Source organism: Panthera leo, chromosome F3, assembly GCF_018350215.1.
Source record: "Panthera leo isolate Ple1 chromosome F3, P.leo_Ple1_pat1.1, whole genome shotgun sequence".
NCBI lineage: Eukaryota > Metazoa > Chordata > Mammalia > Carnivora > Felidae > Panthera > Panthera leo.
Genome location: NC_056696.1, coordinates 23098282 through 23110012, shown reverse-complemented (window position 1 = coordinate 23110012; position 11731 = coordinate 23098282). Strand labels below are relative to the sequence as shown.

Below are 11731 nucleotides of genomic sequence, written 5' to 3'. Positions count from 1 at the left end.
CTTAAAATTTTTTTTTTTTAGTTTCATAGCAGTACCAAATATAACCATTAGAGTTGGTACAAAAGTATTCTGCTTTTAATTCAGTTGTAGTAACAAGTTACCTATCCTGTAGAAATGTGCTAAAATAAACATAAAATAATCCTGAGCCTCATTACATACAGAACCAGATATTCTGGGAAAGATCATTCATTGAGGACAACATCACACCATCTAGTGATTTGCAGGAGACAGTTTATTAGAAAGCGGTGTATGTACCCACTGCTTTATGGCAATCTTCTGCAGCACTCATTCTTTTAAGCCAATTTTTTTCTGAGCTACGCTTTATTAGGCCTAGTGTGACAAATGCTTCCAACTAGGTGATCACTTGAAATACTTAGCCAGCAAGCAGGATCTTATCCTGTCTAGGGCAGGAAGAAGAATTTCAAGAGAGAAAACTGAATCAGAGAGAGGATTTTAAAACTTTTTTCTTTTTTTATGTTTATTTATTTTTGAGAAAGAGACAGAGAGAGGGTGAGTGGGGGAGGGGAAGAGAGAGAGGGAGACACAGAATCCAAAGCAGGCTCCAGGCTCTGAGCTGTCAGCACATACCTTGATGCAGGGCTCAAACTCATGAACCTTGACATCACGACCTGAGCTGAAGTCTGGTGCTTAACCGACTGAGCCACCCAGGTGCCCCCAGAGAGAAGATTTTAGTATTGACTTTGCTATAAATGAGCCACATTACTTTTTAAAAAAATGTCACCTTTTCTTGGGTGCCTGGGTGGCTCAGTAGGTTAAGTGTCCAACTGTGGCTCAGGTCGTGATCTCATGGTTCGTGGGTTCGAGCCACGTTGGGCTCTGTGCTGACATTTCAGAGCCTGGAGCCTGTTTTGGATTCTGTGTCTCCCTCTCTGTCTCTCTCTCTCTGCCCCTCCCTGGCTCTCAAAAATAAATAAACACTAAAAAAAAAAAGATGTCACCTTTTTGTATTTCCCCCTTCCTCCAAGGTTAACAGTGATGAGAACCGGTGATGTAAAGAGATTTTTGATCATTAGCATGACAGTGGAGATGTTCCACAATCTGCTATATGGTACCACAAAGTCTGCCATCGTATATGAATCTGCAGGAGGAGCTAATCTCTTCTCCACTGCCAAGTCCTATCTCCTGGATCTTCTAGGGCTTCCTGGAGGAATTTGGGGGTGGGAGGATGGTCTAGGATAGATCTATGATAGGATAGATAAACCAAACCAGCTCCCAGTAAATAAAAAAAATTATTTCACTTTTTCCTCTTGTCCCTGTCTCTGTCCCCAGAGCCTTTAAAGAGCATTTTTTGACTTGTGCCTCTTTGGTGCTACTATGCAGATCTCTTCATAAAAAGCAACTGAATGATAATAATAATTTTGATATTGTTCTCCCAGTCTCTCCTCGTCTTATCTGTGGCTATTATTTTTAGTTCATGAGCCCTCAAAATTTACAGGCTGAGGGCAGCATTGGGAAGCAGTGGAGAGCACTGGCGTGGCAATCAGTTTGCCAGGGTTCAAGTTCTGGTTCTACTGTTCATTAACATCGGCCTTAGGCAAATTGCTTCAACTCTCCACGTTTCAGTTTCCTTAGGTGAAGAATGTTGTTAATAATATTGTTACTGCAGCCTACTCCTATTTTTGTCCTTTCCCCCAATTTGCCTCTTTTATTCCATTTCTCACTCATTGTCTGAGTGACTTTGCTGAAATATAACTATTTTTTTTTTCTCTTTAGCTTCAATTCCTCTAGTATCTTTATACGACCTCAGGATATGATCCAAGCTCCCACCAGTTTCAGGCAGGTACAACCTGATAGCGTCTTCCCTCAGGCATCTCCTACACGTTTCCTGTCTCTTGTCCAGGGCTTTTGTACTGATGTTTTGGGGCACGATGCCAAGGAAATCAGATTAGCATCCATGTATGTGGGACCCAAAAATGTGGGGTTGTTTGGGCCCCATGAGGTAAGTCATCGACCAATGAGAAGGGGAGCTAATGAGCAAGTACTTCCCCCTTTTATCATACCCACTCCCTTTTCTCCTTCACAACAGTCTTGAGACAACTAACATCAGGGCTTTCAAGTTCCATGGGACCCAGTAACCAGTGGCTTATAGCAGAGGCCATCTTCGTAATGTACTCTTACACTGGCTCTCCTTTCTTCCCTACCTCATTCCTCTTATCCTTCATGCCTGCAGCCTGAGAATCATGCCCTTACCTTCATCTCAGGCTCTGCATTCCGGGGAACTTCCGCCAAGACTGTCACAGAATTTTAGAGCTGAAGTTAATTTTCCAAATTGTTTAGTATGATGTGTTTGTGATAATTAGTGGCTAAAGCAAGACTGGATTCACAGACTAGTGCTCCTTCCAACCTCATAGAGACTGTTTTTAATAACAAAAGCAAGAAATGAGCTCGGATATATTGTTATTTCTGGGCAATACTCTGACTTAAGCAGGACTGTCTTTTTTGCCCAACCCTTCCTACCCCCACCCTGGGCCATGCCCTCTTCCTAGCCTAACCACTTTCTCCCAATGTGTATTCTTGGTATTCTCTGCTGACTGCCTGCCAAAATCTGCTTTCAGGGACTTGTTTATTTTAAAGTGTAAATAAGATTTCTGCCCACAGGCTACCTTGTCTCCAGAGGCCTGCATTTCAACAGAGATCAAACTTTATTGAGAAGGAGTAGAAGAGCCCAGGTGTGTTTCTCCAGTGTCACAAATCATGTTGTCATCAATTACATGAGACTAAAGTGGAGACATGCATCTGGGATTATGGAAGATAAATGTATGTATTCTACATATATACATATCAAAGCACAAATGCTTTTTGAGACACTGAATATTCCTTTTCTTTCTTAACCCTCTTTCCCTACCACCATGCCCAGTGGACCTAAGTAAGTCCCTCAGTGCTACCACTCACTTAGATATCAGGGTGTTAGTGAAGCTATAAAAGACCTTCTATAAACAAACAAATAAAAAAAAGCTCTCTACTTATCTGTTTCTTTCAAAGCATTGTGTCCCCGGTGCATATGTACCTAGGTTCAAACTTCCAAACAGTATCCTCAAATACATGCAAGGGTAGTAATAATACTTCACTTTTACTGAGAGCTTGCTGCATTGCTAGGCACTGGGCTAAATGAAGAATAATCATTCTTTCATTTTATTCTCAGGCTAAGAAAGACCATGATTCCAGAGAGATGGGAAACAAATGAGGCATGTTTTATAATTGGTCCAGTTTCCCACTTTCAGAGAGTTTCCAGGTCATGATGTACAGAGGCAGAAGCAAGGTGGAACCCAGCAGGCTGAGAGTTGAGGAGATACAGGTGAGAGTCCAAGGACACTAAGAAGCTAGAGTTTGCAGGAGAGAGAACCTGAAGGAGCTATGTAGATAGAAAACTCCAGAGATCTGAATGGAGTCCCTCTTAAATATTCAGCTGAGTACTGACCAGCATATGCATGTGAGAAAATTGGCTAAGGCCCAGGAAAGAACCACTTGAAAGGAATAAAGGTAACTAACTGTGCCCACACTCACAAGGGGATGGGAACAGGTCTGTCCCCTCCAGCCGGACTGGAAAACCTCATGATTCACAGAGTACTGGTACAGTGACAGATGGGCCTTTGTCAGTAACGGGGAATAACTAGTTCTAAAATGAATACTGCTTTGGTCTGACCTAACAAATTTTAAAAGTAAGTCCCAAAAGGATCAAACTATTTCCAAATAATTTAGGAAAGAGCTCAAGAATATTTATAGGAATACAAAAATACCTGTACCCCAAAGGTGAAATTCACAGTGTCTGACATCCAGTCAAAGAATATGAGGCCCGAAAGGCAGCAAAAAAAAAAAAAAAAAAAAAAAAAAAAAAAAAAAGCAACCTGTAACAAGCAGACAAAAATCAGTTGAAAGTGATGCAGAACTGATACAGATGTTAAAATTACCAATTAAGGACCTTCAAGCAGTTACTCTAAGTGTATTCCGTATAGTCATACACTAAAAATGAGATATGGAGGATATAAATAAATCCAAATCCAATCTAGAGATGAAAACTACAACGTCTGAGATGGAAAACACACTGAATGGGGGGTGGGGGGTGGTGCCTGGGTGGCTCATTTGGTTAAGCATCCGACTGTTGGTTTCTGCCCAGGTCATGATGTTGCAGTTTGTGGGTTTGAGCCCCATATCAGGTTCTGCGAGGACCATGTGGAGCCTGCTTGGGATTTCTCTTTCCCTCTCTCTCTGCCCCTCCCTGGTTTGCTGTCTCTCCCTCTATGTCAAAAAGAAAATAAATAAATAAACATTAAAAAATTACACTGAACATGACAGTATAGAATAGACAGTGGAGAAGAAAAGACCTTGAAGAAATAGCTATGGAAACTGTCAAAAAATGAAACCCAACGAGAAAAGAAAATAGCAATTAAAAAGAATGAACTTTTTTTTTGTGAGCTGTGCAACAACTTCAGATGGCCTCATATATGTGAATTGATATTTGAAGAAATGAAGACCAAAATTTCCAGTTTTGATGAAAAACATATACTTACAGGTACGAGAAGCTTGATAATCCCTAGGTGCACGAGGGGAGAAACCAAGAAACATGAGGGGAGCCACACCAAGGCACATCATATTCAAACTGATTAAACACAGTGGTAATAACAAAACTCTTGAATGCATTAAAGAAAAAAAGATACAGATCATATAAAGTAACAAATGTAAATACGATAGAGATTTCTTACTGGGAACAAGGCAAGCAAGAAGATAGTGAAGTAATATCTTTAAAGTACTGAAAGAAAAATAAAAACCTATCCATGTAGAATATACTACCCGGCAAAAAAATGTATATATATACATAGCTTTCAAAAACAAAGGTGAAATAAAGACTTTCAAATGCACAAAAGTGAAAGATTTTTTCCACCAGTAGAACTTCACTACAGGAACCATAAAAGCAGGTCCTTCAGGCAGAAGAAAAATGGTATCACATGTAAATCTGGATCTATACAGAGAAGTATATATATACTTCAGGAATGGTGAGCACCAGGAATGGTGAGTACATCGGTAAATATACTTTTTTCTTATTGTTTAGATCACTTTAAAAGGTAATTGACTATTTAAATAACAAAACAACATCAGTGTAGTGTGAGGTTTAAAATACAGTGATGTAGGGGCCCCTGGGTGGCTTAGTCGGCTGAGCATCTGACTTCAGCTCAGGTCATGATCTCATGGTTCATGGATTTGAGCCTTGTGTCAGGCTGTGTGCTGACAGCAAGGAGCCTGGAGCCTCCTTCAGATTCTGTGTCTCCCTCTCTCTCTGCCCCTCTCCTGCTCACACTCTGCCTCTTTCTCTCTCACTCTCTCTCTCTCTCAAAAATAAACATTTAAAATAAAAGAAAATAAAATATAGTAATGTAAAATAAAATGGATGACAACAACAAAAAGGTCATGAGAGGAGTAATGGAAATATACAATTCTAAGGTTATTTTATTATACGTGAAGTAGTGCTATTCCTAGAAGGAAGATTGTGATTAAGTAAAGATATATACTGTAAACCCTGAATAAGCTAGCAATGAAGACATAATGTAATCATAAAAAGTATTCAATACATCCAATAGAAAGCATAAAAAAAGGAAGAAAAGAGCAAAGAATCAAGAGAATAGGAAAGAAATACCAAGATGATCGATTTAAATCCTACCACATCCATAATCACATTGAATGTAAACGGTCTAAACAGCCCAATTAAAAGGCAGAGATTATTCGATTACATAAAAAAAAGCACAACTGAATTGTATGGTGACTACAGGAAACACACTTTTAATGTAAAGACACAAATAGGGTAAAAGTGACAGGATAGAAAATGATAAATCATGCTAATACAAATTGAAAAAGCTAGAGTGGCTACATTATTATCGCCAGATATATTTCAGAGCAAATAATATTACCAGGGATAATGAAGATAACTGCATAATGATAAAGGTGTCAATTAGTTAAGAGGATATAACTCTAAATGTTTATGCATCTAATTATAGGGCTTCAAAATGCATAAAGCAAAAACTCACAGAACTGCACTAAGAAATAGACAAGTCCACAATTATAGTCAGCAATTTCAATACCACTGTCCAAAACTGACAGAATAGGCAGAAACCAGTAAAGTTATGAAAGACTGGGATAATGCTATTGAACAACTTGACCTAATTGACATTTATAGAACATTCTACCCAATAACAAACATTCTTTTCAAGTGCTCCTGGAACATTTACCAAGATAGATCATTTAATCCTGATTAGGTAGGTACTATCATTCTTTTCTTTTTTTTTTAAGTTTATTTTTGAGAGAGAGAGAGAGAGAGAGAGACTGAGCATGAGTGGGGAAGGAGCAGAGAGAGAGGGAGACAAAGAATCCAAAGCAGGTTCCAGGTTCCTTGCTGTCAGCACAGAGCCTGACATGGGGCTCGAACCCACGAACTGCGAGATCATGACCTGAGCCAAAGTCAGATGCTCAACCAAAGTGCCCCATCATTTTTAGTCTTTATGGTGGAATAAATGAAGGTATGGAGTTAGGTAATTTACTATAGATACAGTTATTGTCACAGCTGGGCTTTTAACCCAGGGTATCTGACCCAGAACTCTTAATCACAGGCTCTATGACCTTCCTTGAACACCTGGAACAGCTCAGCTCTCAGTGAAAACTCTAGGACTTATAATGCAATCCTTTTTAAATAAACAAAGGAGGAGGCTACTCAAATAGCATTCTGTAAATACTACTTGGAAAGGAAGTACTTTCCCCATCTCCTCTCATATTCCCACTCAGCCCAAATGGCCTGTCTGCTTCCTTGAAGTGACATGACTTATAGGTATCATAAACTCACGTCCCACTGCTGTTGGGTCTAAAAAAGAAGACAGTTGCAGACTGTAAAATACTGGTGAGAGCTGGCTCTTCCTCAGGCTGCCTCTGGGTGAGATGGGTGGTCTAATGCACAAACCAACCTCGATCAAGACGCACGTTTGCCCCTCTTTAGAATGTCAGGATCCAAACAACTCCTTTTCCACAAGGGAAGCACGTTTTCATTAAAATGAAGAAAGGAATCCCTAGCTTATGGTTGATTTTCTTTGTCTACCTTCTTATCTCTGTTATTAGTTCTAAAATGTATATAACAATTACAACACGGAAAGCCTTTGTAATGTTTTCCAGGGCGAGGTTTCCTTACTTATCAGCAAGAAAATGCCATGGAGGGGGAACACCTTTGTAATGCATCTTTGGCTAAGACTTGGCACCTGGTTGTTCTATGGGAGGAAATGTGAAATGGGGATATTATTCGGCCTCACCGTGCGAAGGAGAGGATTCAGACTGCTCAGGAGCATGACCCTTGCTGATGAAACTTTAAAAATCAGTTTTCTCTTCAGTATGCAGCCCTTTCTCTCTCCTTATCCATTCCCCTGAACTTCCATCCCGTCTTCACATCCAGCTTTCTTCCCTTCTCCTGCCTTTCCTAACTACAGTCAGTGGCTCCCCAGTTCCTGCTGTGTCTCTCATTTCCCTCAACAAGCCCCTTTCCTTTTCCTCCCGCGTCTGGCCCATCCAGCTCTCCCCTCCCTCCCTCCGCAGTCCCTGAGGAGATCAAAGAGTGACAGTGAGGCTGCTGCCGGGAGAGACGTTTCCAGCTCCCCCTCCTGGCTGGGCTGAGCCGTGGGGCTGAGAGACTGGAGGCTGGGCCGGGGCGTCTTGGCTTCTGGGGAGGGGGAGATTAGGAAAGAAGACTCTGCAGCCGCGTTGCACACAGTAGAAAAGTAAAATTCCCTTTGTGCTAGTTAGTGCGGCGTCCCCTCAGTTTGGGATTTTGCCACACATTCTTGAAAGCCATTGTTTGCACTGGGGTCCCGTAGGTTAGGAGCAGCGCGGGCGGGAGCGGAGCCGACACTGGGAGAGCTTCCCCCGTCCCGCACTGACCCTACAGTCGGCGGAGAGAGCAGTCGCTCTCCGGGAGTGGGGCGGTGGGGGGCTCCAGCGCCGAGGAGCGGGGGGGGGGGGGGGGCGCCGCCGGCCAATCAGGAGGCGAGGCCGCTCCGGGCTTGCCCTCCTTGCTCCCGAGCGAGCGGCGCACAGTGGAAAGTTGGGAGCCCGAGTGGCTGGCCCCGGCGGAGTGCGGCGCGGCGGCGGCGGCGGCGGCGGCGGCGAGGGCGGCGGGACTGGGCGCGGCGCCGTAGGGCTCGGGCGGCCCCCGGGGCATGGGCCGGGCGCGCTGCCCTCTCTCCGCTACACGCCGCGCGCGGCCCGCGGGCACCTAGCCGTCCCGGAGGAAGCTGCGTCCAGACAAAAGCTGCGGCATCTCCGCCCGCTCAGCCCCTGCAGGGCTTCGGGGTTGGTGCCGGTCCGCATCGGACTGTCGCCTCCACACTGTTTTGCTAGGTCAGAGAGCTTTCGAGAGCCTAATGAGTTACTCTGAGAGGAACCCATCTGCGTGTTGTTGAGGAAGGCTAAGCACAGTGCTTAGGCGCCCAGGAAAAAAGGAAAAAAAAAAAAAAAAAAAAGAGGAAAGAACAGACAATGATTTTCTGGGACATCGTCCACACCGTATTCCTGTTGGCTCTTCTTTATTCTTCCCTAGCTCAAGATGCAAGCCCCCAGGCAGACACCAGGGCTGAGGAAATTCCCGAGGGGGCCTCCACCTTGGCTTTTGTGTTTGATGTGACTGGTTCCATGTATGATGATCTAGTTCAGGTTATCGAAGGGGCTTCCAAAATTTTGGAGACGTCTTTGAAAAGACCTAAGAGACCACTTTTCAACTTTGCTTTGGTGCCTTTCCATGATCCAGGTAAGGGGAATATTTATTCTTTGTGTTTGTTGTTTCTCATGATTACATGTCTTATGCTATGAAATCGTTAAAGTGTTAGGAAGTTTCAAAACTTTTTTTTTTTTTTTTTTAATGTGTAGCTGAAAACCATTGTAACAAAGAATTACTCTCTGGCATCTGGGTTTGCTCCCTGACCCCTACTCAGGTCTTGTAGGTGCTGGTACCCTGGTCCCCAAACCTGGAAGTGTGGAATTACAGTCAATACCAGAACCCAGGGTCTTGAGCAAGGACATCGAAATCGGAGTTCAGTGACTTTTTAATTTTAGAGCTAAGGAATGCTTAATTAGGAAGGCAGATTTGGACATGGGTATCCAGCAGCATTACCCTAAGAGCTAACATCCTGGTTGAGAGCACGCTCAGGATAGCTCTCACACAAGAGGGGGAAAACCTGTTGTGTGAGACAGAAGGAAGCTTGTGAGTAATTTGCTAGTGGAACTGAAGAGATGAAAACAGGAGAGAAGCCATTCATTTCTTAACTGAATCTATTCATCTTTGCACCAAGTCCTCATTACTTAGGTTCACAGATGGGCATAAACATCATGTCCCTGCCTCATCCAGTAGAAATGCAAGTGATTTGGTTGTCGGTGCTCTTTTAAAGGTAGCTGAAGCAAAATAACTGTATTTTTCCCCCGAAAGCCATGGGCTTCAGCTGCTCCACGGTAATATGATCCGATATACTTTTTTTTTTCAGTTTCTATTTAAAGTGGCACCTTTCTGTGAGGCTCAGAGGAGCCCTCATTGTCATTGCTGAGGGTAGCATTGCAGGGGGAACCCTGGGGCTTGCTGTCTGACATCCACCTGAGTTTCATTAGCGCAAGTCCTTGCCCAGTTTCTTAAAAGTCCTCTCCCACTGTTCTCCCACATTTTCCCTGCTTTGAAAGTCTCTCTCTTCACTCAGAAGACCTTGACACAACCTCTTCACAATGGGAGGTTCATATTGGGAATCTCAGATTCTTTCTTTGTGCATTTTGACAAGCACATGAGTTCAAACTATCTCTAGGTGTTAAAGAGGGCAGGTTTTAGCTGTCTAAAAGAAAATGGCACCGGGAGAAGTTTAGAGGGAAATAGAACTTTCTGGGTTTTTTTTTTTTTTTGTTTTTTTTTTGTTTTTTTTTTCCTTCAAATGATGAAAATGAGAACCTATCCTACTTTCCTGGGACATGTGGAGGAGTAGGGTAGGTTTTTCTACATTTCTACCTTGATGAAACACAAAATGTTCTTTATATTTGAATAAAAAATTAAGTGGTCATTTACTGCTTTTACTGTCTTAGTAAGGCACCTCATGTGTTATGTTTCAATTTATTAAATGTCAAGATGCCAATTATGATGCAGCACAAGACTTGTTGTTTTGGAATAGCCTAAATATGTTTCTTCTATGGGGATATAGCTGAAGTTGGCTGAAAAACAAAGTCAAAATTGTTTTCTCCAATTAACATCACAATTTCCTCTTCCCCAAAAGACTCTTATGAGATGATGTTGCTGCAAACAATACACAAATTGCCTCAAGACATAAATGGAAACTGGATCGTCATGATATTTTGATGTGATATGAAAAATTATTGGAATAAATTGTATTCTGGTGTGCCTCTTTCCAATTGTTACCAAATGGGAAAGGGTGCTGTGGTTGACTTTCCTATAGTTTAGCAATCTCGTTGCAAAGTGGGGGAAACTTGGCATGCTAATAACAAATGACTAGTAAAGTAGAGCTTTTTTGAAATAATATGAGAAAATGATTCCATTGGTTCATAAAATTAATTGCATGTGTAATTCAGCAAAATTATTAATTTTATTGTAATTCAAAGTAGAAGTGGCCAAGTATTTATGTTATCTAAGACTATTGAAAGTATTTCTGAAGATAAAGAGGGAGATAGAAGTTAAAACATACTAATAACCTTTAATTTAGTTTGCTAATTCACTTTACTGAATTATAATATTATCTTTGTGTGACATTTGTGTAGTGTGTGTGTGTGTGTGTGTGTATGTTGTGTATAGTTATTAAGAGTTTTTGATTCTCTTATACTTTTGATTGATCAGTGTGGGATGACAGAAGGGGCCTTGAATGGGGATTGGCTGTTTCAGTCTGTGACATTAGAAAAGTCAGTTTACCTATTTCCTCATCTATAAAATGAGAGAATTGAGTTTGAACATCTCTCTTTTTTTTTTTTTTTAGGGTTTCTTCTTCTCCTTTTTTCTTTTAGATTTGAGCATCTCTAAGTTCGCTTCTGACTATGACATTTTATGGCTGTCTGTTTTACATGTGGTTGTTTTCATAGCTCCTAACACATATTCCTATGATTGGGTGCTACAACTGACAGGGAGAGAAATAATGTGTGGAATTTAATATAAATAATTATAACTTTGACCACCGACAGCTTTTCAAAACCCTTTGACATCTGCTGTCTCATGTAGCCAGATGAAATAATGGACAGGATCTGAGATACACTCTGAGGCATTTGACAAAAACCCTTAGGCCTTTTCACATGATTGCTTTGGACTTCTGCATTAGGGGGCACCTGGGTGGCTCAGTTGGTTAAGTGTCTGACTTCGGCTCAGGTCATGATCTCATGGTTCGTGAGTTCAAGCCCTGCGTTGGGCTCTGTGCTGACAGCTCAGAACCTGGAGTCTGTTTTGGATTCTGTGAATCCCTCTCTCTCTGCCCCTTCCCCACTCGTACTCTGTCTCTCTCTCTCTCTCTCAAAAACAAAAAACATTTTAAAAAATTAAAAAAAAATTAAAATATGTAGAATACACAGACATACATGAGGTGGAAGTCTAACAAGTTAACAAGGAGGTGATAAAATCCTTCAGAAAATGTGTGCATAGGGAAGCTGGTGTTGAAGGACCAAAAATCCACCCATGGTTGGAGGAAGTACCAGAGAGGACGAGGACCATGAAAAGTCA

At 41.9% G+C, this 11731-nt stretch overlaps 1 protein-coding gene across 1 annotated transcript in view; it reads left to right on the top strand.

Annotated features, from left to right (window-relative positions):
* Window positions 1-8154: 8154 nt before the first annotated feature.
* The window catches only part of HMCN1 (hemicentin 1), a 465407-nt gene continuing 461830 nt past the window's right edge, over window positions 8155-11731 (top strand). Inside the window, exon 1 of the mRNA XM_042924627.1 lies at window positions 8155-8791. Coding sequence (XP_042780561.1) covers window positions 8524-8791 — 268 coding nt within the window. The 5' untranslated portion in view covers window positions 8155-8523. The remainder of the gene's footprint in view (window positions 8792-11731) is intronic.